Here is a 17527-nt window from a genome sequence, read left to right on the forward strand (position 1 = left end):
GCTTGGTATTCCTTCCAGAAATTTCCCTATAAAAACACACCTTGCAGGTTACCCTTGCTTTAGCTGGTGAAACCAATGCTCTCTTGAAGGATAGTGACGCATATCCTTCTTGGTTGTGAAATCCTTCCACCGGTTCTACCACTAAGGCATCTTCAGGCTCCACATCCACTTCAAACTTACTGCGTGCTTCCTTCAATCAGCAAGAACGAGACCAACTTATACATGAAATCAATAGTCAAATTATCATGCTTGGCAAAAATAAAATGGAATGCCGTGTTTATGGGCCAACCTATTCTGGACCAAGAATATAAAATAAACATGGATGTTCAGATTTTTCTTGCCATTGTTCTGTGGTGGTCGTCAGTGCTAGGTTTGTGCTTAGACTTGTCTTGGTTATTTTTGTCCCTGTGGATGGACATGTAACTCCCTCTCCTTTTTCATCACATTTACTGAACCACTCTTCAATGGCTTTTCTTTCGTACGTTTGGCCACTCTCATTTGTGACTGGATCTTCCATGATCTTTTTTGTCAAAGGGAAGAAGAATGTTTCATAGAGAGGATCCATCTATTCTACTATTCTTGGTAATGACTGTGAACGTATCCTACTACTTCTGTTCTTTTCTTGATCACCAAAACTCATATTTCTAGCATACTCAATCAGACGCGATGTGCTGTAGTTGTGACCTTTTGAGGGAGAGGATTGACTTTTGTAGGCTGTTCTGCAGAAAATTTTGGGCAGAAAATGTGGCAAATTTTTGGTCTTCACACTTTTCTTCCTGCTGACAGGACACAGAAGTACATGGTACATGATACATGATACATGCATACCTACATATAGTACATATACATATGTGTGTGTATTATACATACATACATGTTTCAGTCACTTCTGGTGATTGCGTATCCCTGTGTGTATATGCAAATGACACTGTAGAGTAGTTTAGAAAACACAGGTGCAGTCAAGTGATTAGGATGCAATGCAGTCTGCAGATATCAAGTGCATACCTTCAATCAGGTTGCTGAGAAGAGGTTCCAAAAGTCCATTTTTTGCCATGATCTTGATATTTTTTGGACACTTCACCAAGTTGTTTAGGGTCAGGTTTGCTTTTTCAGCTACCATTGAATCAGAATGGCACCAGGCCTGGAGTCAATTTTCTCACATAAAGATAAATTGTTCTTTGATAACTCTAGCAACAATGACATTGCTGAAAGCTGTTCCCGTGGACTTGACATGAGTCTTACTGCTAATGGGATTGCATGTGTTTGAGAAATCAATTCCTGCAACATGAAGAAAGTTATTGTGAGCAAGCAAAAATGTTAGCAAGCATTACAACTTTCAACAATTGAAGATGAAAAGTTTCCAACAAAGAGCTTAGTAAGATCAGACCTTTTCTTCGTCTTCCTTTGCTAGTAACCGTAATGTCCCCAGTGCCTCAAGTAAAGGTTATGTGGAAGAATTTCCAAGTTCTTGAAAGATTTCATTGGGAAGCTGGGAACAGTGATGTAGTCTGACGTAGGCACTACCATGTCAAATTTTCAACTGTGTTTCTTCCTAAATGGGCCTGAAAGCAAACACAGTTGTTAAATATCCACAAAATCTTCAGTTTTTTTCTTCCCCTTTTTGAATCAAAAAGAGAATGTGGGTTTTGTTTGTTATATGGTCAAATAAGTGGAACACAACTTTGTTTTGAACAGAAACTTTGTTAACTCGTTAAACTGTCAGTTATATAGAACAAATTTTATGGCATTATCTCTCTTCTGTCTGTTGAACCTGAGCTTTCTCTATGAAACAGTAATAATAGTAGTAATAAAAATAACAATGAAAATAACAGTTGTCGGATATCCACCACTCCTTGGGAACAATAATTACAAGGCCATCTCTCATCGAGCAGCTAGACGTTTCCCCACCCAAAAAGAAAAAAAAAAGAAGCTCATATAGACGTTAAAGCAACATTAAATCCCTTTCGTAAAATGGCTTTCATCAAGCATATAAAGCAGAGACAAACACAAAGTCCTTACACAACTGAGTTGACGAACAGATCCTTCAGATCACTTTTTAGTTCCTGGTTGGTGTTGTCAAGGTCAAAAAAAGCCAGCAAGGTGAGAAATGGTTACTGCTGATGAATAGACTGCTTCAACTTAATGCTTTAAAGTTGCCACACAGTTCAAATTCTTAACCCGTGCAACTGTCTCCTCAAACATAGAAGGATCAGCGCCCTTGTCGTTCTGAATTTTCCTCCTCGCTGTAGACATTCTGCTGCAATTAACCATTCAATTCAGAACATTGGGACTGGAGGCTAAACATAAAAACCGAAGATAAGGAAATCCTTAAAAAATCCTTAAATTTTTCAAGATAAAAGTCACTTCAAATTCAATTGGGAACACCAATGTGTTCTACTTCTCCAATGCTAAAAGTAAAAAACAAAATCCACTGCAAGGCACCAAAAGCCAATAGGTCTTCATATTTTTCAGCATTCCATTCAAATGGCATGGGATGTGAAATAATTTGTAAAACAAGATGAAACCCAACCCATGCAACATGTTCAAGCATGTAAAGATGGGTCTTGGGACCGGGTCTGCGTCCAGACCCGATCCAGCTTGTAGCCCTTGTTGGGCCTTAAAGACTTGTAACCCTAATTTTTTAGTGTGAATGAAGTTTTAAGAGAGAGAGTGTCTGGCGGCTAGTGTGCACCAAACCTCCTCACCGAGGTTTTTTCTCCCTCTCATTGAGGGTTTTCCACGTTACATCCATGTTTGATCTTTATTTCTCGTGTTTCTACTGTTTCAACATGGTATCAGAACCATGAATAACTGGTTCGTTTTTGCTTATGTTGTGTTCGTGTTGGAGGAGGACTCGTGCCTAACACTATTCATTGCCTGATACTGTTCACTACCCGATGCACCTGACCCTCTGCTTGGTATCAACGCCCAAGCCCAACGTCGCCCGATGGGTCCCTTCTGCGCCATCAACTACGTGTTTCTGCCGCCGTGAAGTTCCAGCGTCACCCCCTGCATCGTCTAGCGAGCTGGTTCAGCCCTAGTTTTGTTGTCGTGGGTTCCTGCCTTCATTGCCAGAACGCCTGCTGCCTTCATCGCCAGACCTTGGCGATGCTCGTAGTATTTCTCTGCAGCTGATTGTCGTCCTGTTTTTGTTGTTGCAGCCTGCCGCTGCCTTCATCACTGATTGTCGTCCTGCCTTCATCGCCAGTCCTGCTCTCGCCGCTCCTCTGCTGCTGCTCCGGTGCCGCTTGTGTCCAGCCTTGTTGTCGCCGGTGTCCCGTCTGCCGCCAGTGTCTTGTGCTGCCACCGGTGCCTTTGTTGCCGCCGGTATTCCTTGCTATCGCCGGTGCCCTCTGTTGAGTGCTGTCGTTGGTGCCCTTGCTGCTGCCAGTATTCCTTGTTGTCACTGGTGCCCTCTGTTGACGCCGGTGCTTTCGTTTTTCTTGCTGTCGATTGGTTCGTGATCATGGAAGTGTCTTCCTCTTCGACCGTCAACACTGATAAGACTGAAATCGGGGCTTATAAAACTAAGAGTGTTCCGGTTCAGGTCACTACCATTCGTCTTACCAAGGAAAACTATCTTAAGTTGTCTGCCGCCATCACTATGGGTATAGCTGGTCGAGACCGTATTGCCTATGTGAATGGGAGTAAGGTTGAACCTGCTGCAAATAGTATAGCTTGGGATACTTGGTTTCTTGAGGACAACCAAGTAAAAACGTGGATTGTAAATTTGGTGTCATCTTGTATTCAATCTCCCATTCTTCTTAAGAAGACTGCGAGGGATATGTGGATTATTTTGGAACAAATGTATCGCCAGAAGAAGAGGAAGGTTCGTGTGTATCAACTGATGAAGGATGTGTATGCTCTAAGGCAAGGGGATCTCTCGGTCGTAGATTTCTATGCAACACTAAAATCCAAATGGGAGGATCTTGACTACCATTCAAATGATACTTGGAACTATCGTCAAGACTAGATGCATTATGTGGCCAAAGAGTGGGAGAATAGGATATTCCTATTATTAGCTGGACTAAACAATGAATTCGAAAATATAAGGAGTCAAATTCTTAATTCCGAAGAATCATTCAGTATTGAAGATGTTTACTCCCCTGTTGAAGCTGAAGAACAAAGAAGGCTAGTTACCACTGGAGGAAAGAGGGATCACATATCATATAATGAGATGTCTGCACTTGTTAGTCGTGGTCCTCGAGGTGCTCCCAAACCTCTTCATAGATGCACTCACTGCAAGAAGACTGGACATACTATGGATTTCTGTTGGGATCTTCATCCAGAAAAAAGGGTAACAGGTGGAGGTCTTCTAGTGAGAAGACGCCTATGTCGGAGGATACCAAATCTAGTGGAGGCAAGGCCTCTATATCTGCTGAACAGATTCGTGAACTTCGGGCTTATTTAAGTCAGATTGATGTCAATCAGGTCGAGACATCAGATGATACGAAGGCTAACCATGCTCTTGCTGCTTCAGGAGATAAAGGTAACTCTTGTGTGGGAGAATGGATTGTTGACAGTGGTGCTACTCACCATATGACGGGTAACCCTAAGTTGTTTCATGAGTATAAGTTGTCATCTGGAAAGGCACGTGTCTCTCTTGCAGATGGTTCCTCCTCCTTTGTGGCAGGAGAAGAGAGTCTGTCCTTGTTGAACAAATTTCATATGCAAGGAGTATTACATGTTCCTCAACTTCCCTTAAATCTCTTGTCAGTTAGTAAACTTACTAAAGAGTTGAATTGTGAACTCATTTTTTCTGCAAATCGTTATGTTTTGTAGGACTTGGTGATAGGGAAGAGGATTGGGATTGGTTTGGCATCTGAAGGCTTATACCGACTTCCCATTCGCATGGCCACAACTCTTATGACAACGATCAGTAGGACAGAAAAGAGAAAAGAAGATTGTCTTCAGTCTTTTTTGTATTGGCATGAATGCCTTGGGCACATACCTTTTGAGATTTTAAAACGGATGTTCCCCGAATTGTGTTTCAGTTTGAACTTATCTATGATTTCTTGTGATGTATGTCAGTTTGTCAAACATGTTAGGCCTTTGTACCCTATTTCTACTAGTTGTGTTAATGAAGTGTTTTCTTTGATTCCTTCTGATGTGTGGGGGCCTTCGAAAATTCATACTCGTCAAGGTTTTCAATATTTATTAACCTTTATTGATGACTTCTCCAGAACCACCTTTGTATACTTGTTAAAAGACCGTAGTGAGTTGTCTCATGTCATAGAGACCTTCATTATACTGGTGAAAACTCAATATGGTGGAACTGTTAAGACTTTCCGATCTGATAATGCACGTGAGTTTATGTGTCAATCAGTTGAGGATTTCTTTCAAAAAATGGGAATTGTTCATGAGACGTCTTGCAGTTATACCACTCTACAAAATGGGGTGGCTGAGAGGAAAAATCGTCAGTTACTTAATGTCACTAGGGCCCTCTTGTTTTAGAGAAATCTTCCCAAACTCTATTGGGGTGATGTTGTTCTCACTAGTGTGTATCTGATCAATCGCATGCCTAGTCGTGTGTTGAATGGACGGACTCTCCATTCTTTACTTTCGGGAAGTCGTCAACCTTTTATCCTCCTCCCTCGAGTCTTTGGCTGTGTGTGTTTTATTCATGATCACAGTCCTCATGTTAAGAAACTTGATCCACGGTCCATTAAGGGTGTTCTTGTTGGGTATTCTCCTACTCAGAAAGGGTACAGATGCCTTGATCCTACTACTAATCGAGTTTATGTTACAAATGATGTTACATTTTTGGAACATGCCTCTTACTTCTGTGAGAATCCTCTTCAGGAGGATAAGTCTGTGTCTAGGAAAGAGTATGCTCAGAGTCAGGAGGTTCAATTTACAGATTTTTTGGATAACAAACAAGAAGAACCTCTCACAGTTGTTGGTGAGCATGAGAGGGAGGAAGGGTATTCAAAACCTCTCACAGTTGTTGATCAGCATGAGAGGGAGGAAGGGTGTTCCACCGGGACTCAGAGAAAAGGCCATCACTTGTTTGGAAAGGTCTACTCTAGACGAGGTGCTCGTACAGATGAAGTGATTGGTGGTCCGAAGTCTACTTCTAATCCCAAGTGGGTCTACACCATCAAATACAAACCAGATGGAAGTGTTGAGAGATACCAAGCTCGTCTTGTGGCCAAGGGGTTTAGTCAGAAATATGAGATTGATTACTTGGAGACCGTAGCTCCAGTTGCGAAAATGAAGACAGTTAGAGTTGTTATTTCCCTAGCTGTGATGAAGGAGTGGAGGATGTACCAACTGGATGTTAAGAATGCATTTCTCAATGGCGATCTCAAAGAGGAGGTGTATATGCGTATGCCCCCAGGATATGAAGAACCAGAAAAATGTTGTAAACTAAAAAAGGCTTTATATGGCCTCAAGCAATCGCCCAGAGCATGGTTCAAACGAGTCAGACGAGTAATTCAACATTATGGATACAATCAAGGGAATGGAGACCATACTCTGTTTGTGAAGAGGAAAGAAGGGAAAGTCACTCTATTACTTGTTTATGTGAATGACATGATTGTTACAGGTGATGATGAGGATGAGATTACAAAGCTAAAAGTGTTACTGGTTGTCGAATTTGATATCAAGGATCTTGGTAAACCGAGGTACTTTCTTGGTATTGAGATTGCTAGGTCCAATACCAACCTTGTAATAAATCAATGGAAATACACACTAGATCAATTGGAGGAGACCGGTAAGTTGGGGTGTAGACCAGCTTCTACTCCTCTTGATGTTGGGCACAAGTTGAGCCTTAAAGATGTGGAATTGCTCTCTGAAGAAGACAGAGGAAGATATCAACATCTTGTTGGGAAGTTGATTTATCTTACCCTCACTCTACTAGATATCACTTTTGTTTTGAATGTGCTGAGTCAATTCATGCATGCCCCTACTAACGCACACTTGAAGGCTGTGGACAGAATATTGTGCTACTTGAAGAGGAATCCTGGCAATGGGCTTTTATATGTGAAACAAGAGCCTGTTGAGATCGAAGGGTATTCCGATGTTGACTGGGCAGGTTGTCCTGATACTAGAAGGTTTACCTCAGGGTACTGTGTCTACTTGGAAGGAAACCTTGTTATCTGGATAAGCAAGAGGCAAGCTGTGTGTTCTCGATCTAGTGCAGAGGCTGAGTATAGAGCTATTTCTATAGGAGTGTCAGAGTTACTATGACTGAAAATATTGCTAGCTGATATTGGGATAGAAATTGGAGGACCAATGAAGACGTACTGTGACAATAAGTTCGCAATCAACCTAGCCAATAACTTTGTACTACATGACAGAACAAAGTATGTTGAGATTGATCGTTACTTTATCCGTGAAAAGATTGATGCTAAAGAGTTAATCTTACCTTACATGAAGTCTGACGACTAAACCACTGATGTTTTGACTAAAGCTCTATCTTCAACCTCTTTTGAGAGAAATGTATCCAAGTTGGGCATGTTTGATATGTATGCCCAACTTGAGGGGGGAGTGTTGAAGCATATAAATATGGGTCTTGGGACCAGGTCTGGGTCCAGACCCGATCCAGCTTGTAGCCCTTGTACTTGTAACCCTAATTTCTGAGTGTGAATGAAGTTTTAAGAGAGAGCGTATCTGGCGGCTCGTGTGCACCAGACCTCCTCATCGTGGTTTTTTCTTCCTCTCGTTGAGGGTTTTCTACGTTACATCCATGTTCGATCTTTATTTCTCGTGTTTCTATTGTTACAACACAACCAATTCAAGTGCGACTCTAATTGCACATGTTTACTTATGTAAGAGTTAGTGCCCAATCACAAGGTTGAGTGTTCAATACTAGTCTACAATGACCAATAATACAAGAAACACTTGTTTGTAAAAAAATTTATTTATAAGGGTGTCATCCAAATGCTCTCTATGTGTTTGGGCTTGGGAAATGTAGCATATGATGGAACCCTTGATGTGACCATCAAAAATTGACATTGGTTTTCTATCCTACTATTCTCTGTACCCATTTACATTTTCTTATTTTGCAGAAAATTCATCAGAAAGTAGTGCCCACTTAGCAACACATGTTGATGTCAGAAACATGCGTGAGTGAAATATATAATGTGACCATAAAAAATTGACATTGTTTTCATTTATATTACTTTCCCCCAATTTTTAGTTTTTCAAAATTTTCAAATATTTTTAGAGTATTTTTTTCATTTTTTTCCCAATTTTTTCAAGATCGATGTATTATACCCGAGAAAAAACCACCGTTTAAAACTCCGAAACGTTATTTGTGACTATGTTTGAAACCAAGTAACTAACAAAAGAGAAATTAACAAATAATATATGGTATTTCATCTATTTAAGACAAAAATCAGAACTTTTATTCTTCCTTGTACAAGACAAAGTCCATAAGAAACATGACATACCATCACTTTGCAAAAGCAAGGGATTGCTGGAACCAAACAACAAATTCAAAACACTTTTAGGAGATGCATACTACATTGTCTGCATAGAAACCATCAATTGTCATGCATCTCACATATAAAACAATATTACAAAACAAAACTATGGATCTAAACAAAGAAATATTCTTAGTGCACATGTTAGTCGCATGATTTGATCTTGCAAAGCTCGGTATATTACTTTTAGCCTGCAGATAACAATGGAGATTAAATCACACACTCCACGTTGTGAAAGCTCAGCTTCCACCTTAAATAGTATATTATATGACATATATGTTATATAGTATATTATTATAACGCATATGTTACAACATATACGTTATAACATATATGTTATATGCTATAACTTATTACAACATATACGTTATAACATATATGTTATATGCTATAACTTATAACGGACAATTATATACACTTATAAGTACGTTCTATTATATTCTTGGGCGTTGTACATATGCATATATCATATGTTATACTCTATACATAACATATAATATTACATATAATTAGATGTCATAACGTATAATATATATAATACGTGTACATATAATACACTGTATACTATAATGTTTATATAGTATATGTAATATAATTGCTATATACTATAAGTGTACATGTAACATTTATATATGTAGAGTTATAATATATAACATATTTTTTATGTTATATATATAATATATGTGCACATATAATATATATGATATATATAGTGTATATATACATATGTACACTATATATATAACATGTGTGCGCATATATTATACGTGTGGTGTACATATAATACATATACTATACACATATAATATATGCACATGTATATTATATATGTACATATACGTATATGTATCAACATATTATATGTGCAGTATTATATATGTGTACAATGTTACTATGTATATATTATATGTATATAATACATTGCATGTTATATATATAACATATGGAACTTCTATACACATATATATGTGCACTCCACGTATAACATTATACATATACACTATATATAATTCATATAGTCCGTTTTACGTATATATATATATATATATATATATATATATGTGTGTGTGTGTGTGTGTGTGTGTGTGTGTGTGTGTGTGTGTGTGTGTGTGTGTTACATATTATGCATTATATATGTAACACTACAACGTATTATACATACATACATTTCAGCGTATTATATATATCGTGTAAAAAACATATGTACATGTTATACTTAATATGTATATATACACATACGTTAATATATACACATACATCATATGTATGTACATATATTTGTAAATGTATATAATTATGATATAACGCGTTATATCTATTACATATAATAAATATATTATATGTACATGTGTGTATGCATACAAGTGTATATATAATATATTGTATATATAATATACATCCGTATATAACATAATACTACAGTATGCAACTATATACATATGATATATGCATAGTATAATGGTATATATATATATGTGTGTGTGTGTGTGTGTGTAACATAACATATTACATATACTACACGTTATATAACATATTATATATATAACAACATATGTCTCCCTCTCTCTCTCTCTCCAACTACGACTACCAAAAGTACCATAAAAGAAATAGCAGACCCAGTATTTTCTCTAGTTTGCAGATATTCATGTCTCATAATTTGCAAGATGAACTTCCCTACAAATTTTTTGTGGCAAAAAGATAATGGATTATGCAACTCGGCATCCTTGTAAGGTTGTTACAAACATATTATAGTAGCGAGTATCATAGTTTTACGTAGATACATGGTTCCTGCCCAAAGTACTCTTTTTCAGCTAACGATAGATTTATATATGTTCTATGTAGCATACATGTGACAACACACCATGTGTCATAAATTTTGTCCACTCTGAACACTCGGAGATACACATAAATAGACACATAGTATATAGAAACATGAAGACCAGATTTTAATTTCAAGTGGAAAACTAAAAAATTCCATATGAATACTAGGGCTGAACACGAGCCGAGTCCGAGCTCGGTCAGCTCGAACTCGACTCGACTAATTAAGACACAAGCTCGACTCGGCTCGAGCTCGAATATAGCTCGACTATCCTGACTTGAACTCGACTCGATAGTCACTTGTCGAGCTCGAGCTCGACTCGATTAAGCTCGATAAGCTCGTTTACAGTCATTCATACTTGTTTAGCTCAAGCTCGACCGTGAGCTCGACTAAGGCTCGAATACGTGAGCTCGATTAACGCTCGAATAATTAGTGTAAATATAACCTATCAGCAGCCAAAATATTTAAATCATTTATCCAATAAATTCAAATTTCAATGCTCATTTTCCTAGCTACGATTATTGAACGTTCTATAATTTTTACTTCAAGAGGGTTAAGAAGCATACACTCCTCAAGCTTCAACTGACAACACAATAAAAAAGCAAAGACACTCCTCAAACAACACAAGAAATACTGAAAATTTCAAGTACCAACATACTACTATTAACCAACATTTCCCCTCTAAACAAATAACACTGTTCTCCAGCACGTCTTAAACCACTATTAACCTCGTCTCTGAACTTCTCAACCAACCATACAAAGAAAGGTGTTAATGTCACTAAATAAACTAGACAAGATGCCAACTGGCCCAACCAGTACAACAACCAAAGACTACCATGCTTTGTAGTTTTATGGGTTGAAGACTGCGGAGGGACAGGTCCTCATAGACCTCTACTTGCCATACCGTTAGTATCATGATTTCTGGTCACCGAGACTGCCATCTCAAGCCAGCACAGTACTCAATGCTTAAAAAACTGCTGCCAACGCCGCTGCCTCTGTCAAAAAGGTATACAAGGGCACTGCTCCTACAAATCATTCATGTTCATGATGTGCCTCACTCTCCATCTCATCTGCATCCTCAAATCGCCGGTCATCAATCTGAAACTGCAACAAATAGATTTTACGAACCATCATCCATGTGGAGCTGGTGAAAGCCTCAACCACAGTAAACCAAGACAGATTAATAAGCAAAAGGGGGGGAATCACGTTACGCAGGGTATTCTTTTATTTCATAATCATATCAACTGGTAAGTTTGATAGCTTTCTTTAAAATCTCCAAGCAACTTAGCAACTTTTATTTCATAATCATATCAACTGGTAAGTTTGATAGCTTTCTTTAAAATCTCCAAGCAACTTAGCAAGTTTTACCTCCACAGCACGTCAATGGAATACAATGTTGGTACTCAAATCAGTTTCTACCTGTCATATAGTATGCCCATGATATTGCTTCTAATGGGCCGTAAGTGGGGCCGTAATATAGCTTTTAATGAGATGGAAGGTATTAAAGAAAATAGCTCATCGACCTTTTGATGGCCTGATCAGCTAATAAGGGCGAGAAGGAGAGGAGGATTGATTGATCTTGCCTGATGGCCGGTGCTTCGTTCTTTCACGAGGACGAGAGGGTTCGGGAGGAGATGGCGAAGGACGAAGGGAAGACGGTAACGGTCAAGAGCTCCGACGGCGAGGTGTTGGAGGTGGAGGAGGCGGTGGCGAAGGAATATCAGACGATCAGACAAATGATCGAGGATGGTTGTGCTGATTCCGGCATCCCCTTGCCCAACGTTGCCAACAAGATCCTGGCGAAAGTCATCGAGTACTGCAAAAAGCACGTCGACGCCCAGAAGACCGGCGACGACAAGATCCAAGAAGAAGAGCTCAAGGCGTGGGATGCCGAGTTTGTTATGGTGGACCAAGCGATGCTCTTCAATCTCATTCTGGTATTCTCCTCGGCCATCTCCCTCTTCTTTATTCGGTCCTCTATTTTGGGTTTAGGGTTAGGGTTTGTGATTCTTGCGATCTAACCATTCCGACAAGATTTTGCTGTCTGCATGACCCAATGTTTGCGTAAATCGTAGTCATAAAATGACATCACTGTCGCTTCTGGAATTTCGTGTTAGAACTGATCAGACACTGCATGCAGGTCTTAAATGAGGATCTATGGCTTGTGGAAGGTCAGCAAGAGCGGATGATCAATGGGGCAAATGTTTGGAACTGGCCTGTGGCATATGATAAGCTTGGAGCAAGGTACAGAATATGGAGAGATGCACTTGAAAGAGGCTACAAGAAGCTTCCATTCGAGAGGTCCACAGAGTGAAAACTTCCAAAGAGTAGCCCAAATTCCCACTTATTTGGAAGGGATGGTGAGATTCATTCTTCATGAAGCTCTAGATAATGTGGATTTTCCTGCATTTGAAGTTTGATTCACAGGAGTCCATAATTCAATTCCTGGAAGGGCAGAATCAAATTTTTTTTCCGTCAAAGGAAATTGTATATGGGTTAAGGCTTGCAAGCAATTTGCGTCTTAATCGTCTAGAGTATTTTCATGTACAGTGCCTATGCTGATTTTTCTTCTTTTTCACCCTTTAACCCCATCTGAAGGTTCAACGAGGCATATTCCCTTTTTTATGTGAACTGGAAAAATATTTGGCATTATCATGTCGATGGTTAAATTTGATAGTACAAAGGAAAATTATTTTTGATTCACCTCCTTATACTCAATTGTTGCCATTGAAACTGAATAAATTCGGTATTTTTTCTCCTCTTTCCTTTTATTTTCATTTTCCTTTATTTGTGGCTTTGAAATCAAGGACAATTGCAGTGCAAAGCATCTCTTCCAAGGAAGGCAACCTTAACTTGAAGATATCTGTCCCGCAAGGTTATCATTTCTCGAAGGTTTGATACCGAAAGGACTTCTCCTATGGCTTGATTATATTTTTGCCTGCCCCTTTTTAACCTATATTCAGGGATCGTATAGTTATACGAGATTCTATATTATTATGTATATACTGCATATATACGAGTTCAAAATATACATACATATTGTAATTATATATGTAACAAATATATAATACATATATGTACCATATATATACAGACGTATAACATTATTTTGCCTTCTTTGCTTAATCTTTACTCTTTTTAATTTGTTAAATAAGAGTTTGATAGCCTGGAATCTGGATTTATAAAAAATTGCTTGTTGCAGTTCTTCATGAGAATTCTTAGCTACGTGATGCATTGTCTTCCTTAAGTCTAAGAAAAAAGGAAAATTAACTATATATTTTCTGTCCTCAATTGTTCAGTGCTTCTGTTTCTTTTTCAGGTGAATGAGGCCAAAAATGTGCTGAAACTTTGCGATTTTGGTAATGCTATGTTTGCTGGGAAGAATGAGATTACACCATAGTTGTATCACTATTCAGTAAGTCCTCCATTTGGTTCTATTCAAGTATAGTTGTATCTCTATTCATTAGTTGTTTTTACTGCAACTTTGAAAATCTGTTGCGTGTGTTAATTAAGGTACTTCTTTGTGTGATGTGTATGCTTCTGAATCGTGATGTGAGGGTTATTATTGACTGGTTTCTTGAAACTGCAGTTCTTGGCTTGCCGTATGACCATGCTTTGGACATATGGTCAGTTGGCTGCTGCTTGTACGAGCTATATACAGGAAAGGTCCTCTTCCCTGGACCATCAAACAGTGACATGCTTCGGCTTCATATGGAGTTAAGAGGTCCATTTCATGAAAAGATGCTCAGGAAGGTATGCGATTTTTTGGCATGGAAAGTATACTTACTTTGGACGACTGATTTTGTTTATCTTGTGATTGATATCCTTTTTTACTCTGTCTTCTATTTTAGGGAGCCTTTACAGATCATCATTTTGATCAGGATCTGAATTTCCATGCCACTGAAGATCCTCTTACAAAGAAGGTGACCATTTTTTTCATTATCATGTACTTCAGGTTAATTTATCTATAGCATGGTGAAAGTACATCTTGTTTGTGCTATATATATATCATTGTTCAGTAACAAGTGGCTGGGTAGGGCCATTATGACCTTTATACCTGCATCTTAATTGACTCCGCAAGGACGATGCAGGGAGTTCTTTCCTTGGTCAGCAATACCATAATTAAGCAAGCCAAGTAGAGATGTGCACCGAAAGGATGTAAGTGAACAATGCTAATCAGCTAGTTTGTAACAAATGTACCTAAATAAGCTTCGTAAAGTAACTAATTAGCTAATGACAAAGTGACTATAGTTGTTGAAAGGAAAGGGCACTCTTATGGGTTTAAGATAGAAAACATTGATTTCAAGATCTGAGTTTGGGAGATTGACTTGCGGTTGGAGAAAGAGATTCCTGATTTCTTTCACAAAATGTATAAAATCTATCACTTTTACTGTAGATTTCTATTGTTCTGTAAAGATTACTGTAGATTTAGTGTTTTGTGAACATATGGCATCAAATTTCAAACAATCCTGCATGACAATGGTCACAAAGGTGAGGAAAATGATTGGTAGAAAATCATGTGCAAGTGTTATAATTAGATGATGAACAATAAATAGATGATATTTGATTGTTTTCATTTTTTATTTGCTTAAATAATTTCATCTTGTGTTGCATAAAACTTTAAAGTTATTTCTTAATGTGTTATTACTTGTAACATTATGAGTATGTTATGTTAATGGTTGTTTATTCCCATAAGTCTATCTTTATGTGGAACATGTTTTTAATGGAAAACATTTTTTTCTTTATCTTTTTTGTTTTTTTTAATTTATTTTGAATTTAACATTAAATTGAATTTCCAGTACATTTATGAAACTGTTGTCATACGTTATGGTATGGCATATTTGTTGGTCCCACCAATACCGGTACATTGGTTTTAGTCATTCAACTTGAATTCACTTGGACCAGCTAGTCGTTTTGTGGTCTTAAACAACACGTACTTGACTTCTAAATTGACAAATAAAGATCGAAAAAATGGTTAATTGGTGTGATTGGTGAGGACTGCCCAACTTAGTCGGTCAAGTGGTCCATAGATTATGCTCCAGCCAACTTGATAGTCATGGACCTGTCAACTGATCATTGGCCAGAATGATAAGCATATATTTGTCCAATTAGTTGCTAGGTCCCCGATGACCCAACAATTTATAAGTGCTATGAGGTGTAGTTATGTTATGGAAATGTGGTGTCCTATGATGTGAGAGTTTCTCAAATTTTTTCTTAAGAAATTGCTCCAAACAATATTAAAACGTGTCTTTATCTCTAAAACAAAATGTTGCATCTACATGAGGTAAAGAAAGTGCTGAGTGTTATCCATATTGGACAATACGTATCGTATAGGTTTGAGAAACCTATGCGATACGCATACAACACACAATATGCCTGTGGATCATAGGTGTATCGTCCGCATCATGCGATACAAAGGTTGTACTGTACGATGTGGCTGATACACCCCCGTATCTTATGATACGGGGAAAAAACGGGAAAACATTGTTTTTTGTGTTTCTTTTTAAAATCACTCCTCCCTTCCACTTTCTAAACATCTCTAAGAGCTGTGGGAGGGGAGGTTTTACTAGTTTTCTAAAAAAATCAACATATGTTGGTGAAGAAATTCCATTTGAAGGCATTGAAAATTAAAATTTTGAAAAATTAACAAAGAAAATGAGGATGAATACGAAGATTATGATGATCATCATTGATGGATGATAATCATGATATTTGCTGCCATCAATGTTAAGTATATCTCAATATTTCATTAGCATAAGGTTGTTATTAAATTTTTTCCGGTAGTTCTATTCATATTTTTTTAATCCTCAACGTATTCTGATATGGATTTATTTATCTACATCCATGCAACATATTTGCATGCCCACACTAGGAAAGCAAAAGTGCTTACAATTTCATTGTTAGTGCAAGCTGTTAAGCGATTGCTTGTGAATATTAAGGCAGAGGATTTTAGTAGTCTTATTTCAAGCTATACTGGTGAGGATCCCAAGATGCTGGCCAATTTCAAAGAACTGGTTGATAGAATTTTTGTGCTCGATCCAGTGAAAAGATTGACAGTATCTCAAGCACTGAGTCATCCATTCATTACGGGCAAGTGAATAAAGGTGCTGATATTTCTGATCCAGAACTGCTGTTGAGTTAGCTATGCATTTGAATCTTTTATTCAGCCATCTGATCATTGGGCATTTGCTTGTCTCTATCTTTGTCACTTGGACCAAGTGCAAGCAATGCAGACTTCTTGGTGATCGTGAGCTTAACACAGCCACTCTGGAGAGCTCTTTTACTTGGCGAGTTTTTTCAGTCGAATATATTCTATTTCTATTGTAAGATAACTCGTCAAAGGCGTTTCATCTCTTGTAAATCATTTTTGATAATGAGCTCTATGAATATGTGTACACTTCTTTTCACCCCGTTCTTTGAAATCCTCTTGAGCCTCAGCTTCTTATTACGAAAAGATGAGTTTTAAACGTTCTATGTATATATCATGATAATTCATATTCAAATTCAGAAGTCGGACCTGGATAGTCTAAGTGCTCCTTAGAAAAGTATATTTATTAGCCTTTTTGTTTTGTGGCATTTTGTACGGATCACAGTTCTAACAAAAAGATACAAGAGTAAAATTGTTAGCTGCTTATGCGCTTGATTGGGCTGGTATTTTTCTGTGTTGGGGTGTCTTTAAATGGAAGATTACTTTATTTTTTATTCCCTAGATAGAACTTTTTTTTTTTTCAAGTAGTTCTTTGGTAGTCCTGGAGGTGTTAATTCTGTCTTTCATTCAGGGCTTATGGCAGTTCTCTGAGGCAAATATAACAATACCCTAGTTTGTTTGCTGGGTAGCTCAATAGTCAAAACTTTTAGTCATATGCCCTAGCCAGATGATTGTAGTGTCTTTCCAATGAGTTTAACTTGTTGTAAAATCTATGTTGAATAATTTTAGGGATTGAAAATACATGAAATCGAACCACCTTTACCCTTCAGAATCATGCTCAGGACAAATATTTCTATGGATTCTTAGTTATTATAGTAGTGTTGTATCTTGTTACGAACCTACCATAGCCCCAGCCGAGAGCAGTCGGCAGAGTGGTCGAGATTGGTCGGGGTAATGCCAAAAGAGCACAGCCAGGGCCTAGACCACGTCAAGGCTGGGTGAAAACCAATGGCTGAGCAAGAGGAGCTAGGGCCAAAGGAGGCCGCGGCCTAGCGCGCGGCCTTAGAGGGCAGACAACTGAAGGAAGAAGGCCCACGCCAGATTGAGAACACCATGTGTGGTTTGGCAGTG

General features: G+C 38.1%; 2 protein-coding genes across 15 annotated transcripts in view; one reads left to right on the top strand and one right to left on the bottom strand.

The window, feature by feature from the left end:
* Positions 1 to 17527, bottom strand: part of LOC116247861 (phosphatidylinositol N-acetylglucosaminyltransferase subunit C-like) — a 92027-nt gene that overhangs the window by 40619 nt on the left and 33881 nt on the right. The window contains exon 7 of one of the 6 annotated variants that reach the window (XM_050075820.1): positions 10822 to 11352. The exons of 1 other annotated variant lie outside the window; for it this stretch is intronic. Coding sequence is in view for 2 of the 5 variants with exons in the window: in XM_031620239.2 (XP_031476099.1) it covers positions 11281 to 11352 (72 nt within the window). In the remaining 3 variants the exon portion in view is untranslated. Of the gene's footprint in view, positions 1 to 10821; positions 11353 to 17527 lie in introns of those variants that run through there. 4 more of the 6 variants (XM_031620243.2, XM_031620240.2, XM_031620239.2 and 1 more) reach the window with 4 other exon arrangements.
* LOC116247862 (SKP1-like protein 1A) lies at positions 11763 to 16655 on the top strand. 9 transcript variants are annotated; one of them, XM_050075831.1, is made up of 7 exons: positions 11763 to 12185; positions 12389 to 12608; positions 13568 to 13663; positions 13838 to 14001; positions 14100 to 14171; positions 16239 to 16352; positions 16468 to 16655. In XM_050075831.1, the coding sequence occupies exons 1-2, from the start codon at positions 11835 to 11837 to the stop codon at positions 12560 to 12562; spliced, it is 525 nt and encodes a 174-aa protein (XP_049931788.1). In that variant the 5' UTR covers positions 11763 to 11834; the 3' UTR covers positions 12563 to 12608; positions 13568 to 13663; positions 13838 to 14001; positions 14100 to 14171; positions 16239 to 16352; positions 16468 to 16655. The 9 variants fall into 9 exon arrangements, with proteins under 9 accessions (XP_049931788.1, XP_031476109.1, XP_031476108.1 ...); XM_031620249.2 differs by adding an exon at positions 13056 to 13140 and having other exon boundaries at positions 14100 to 16655; XM_031620248.2 differs by adding an exon at positions 13067 to 13140 and having other exon boundaries at positions 14100 to 16655.

The sequence above is a fragment of the Nymphaea colorata genome, chromosome 2 (assembly GCF_008831285.2).
Source record: "Nymphaea colorata isolate Beijing-Zhang1983 chromosome 2, ASM883128v2, whole genome shotgun sequence".
Lineage (NCBI taxonomy): Eukaryota > Viridiplantae > Streptophyta > Magnoliopsida > Nymphaeales > Nymphaeaceae > Nymphaea > Nymphaea colorata.

What these genes read in the sequence shown, in the direction of transcription:
- LOC116247862 (XM_031620249.2), top strand. Translation starts at nt 11,835, where the DNA reads ATGGCCGGTGCTTCGTTCTTTCACGAGGACGAGAGGGTTCGGGAGGAG. An exon ending in TGCTCTTCAATCTCATTCTG is followed by an intron (nt 12,186 to 12,388) that starts GTATTCTCCTCG and finishes CACTGCATGCAG; the next exon opens with GTCTTAAATGAGGATCTATG.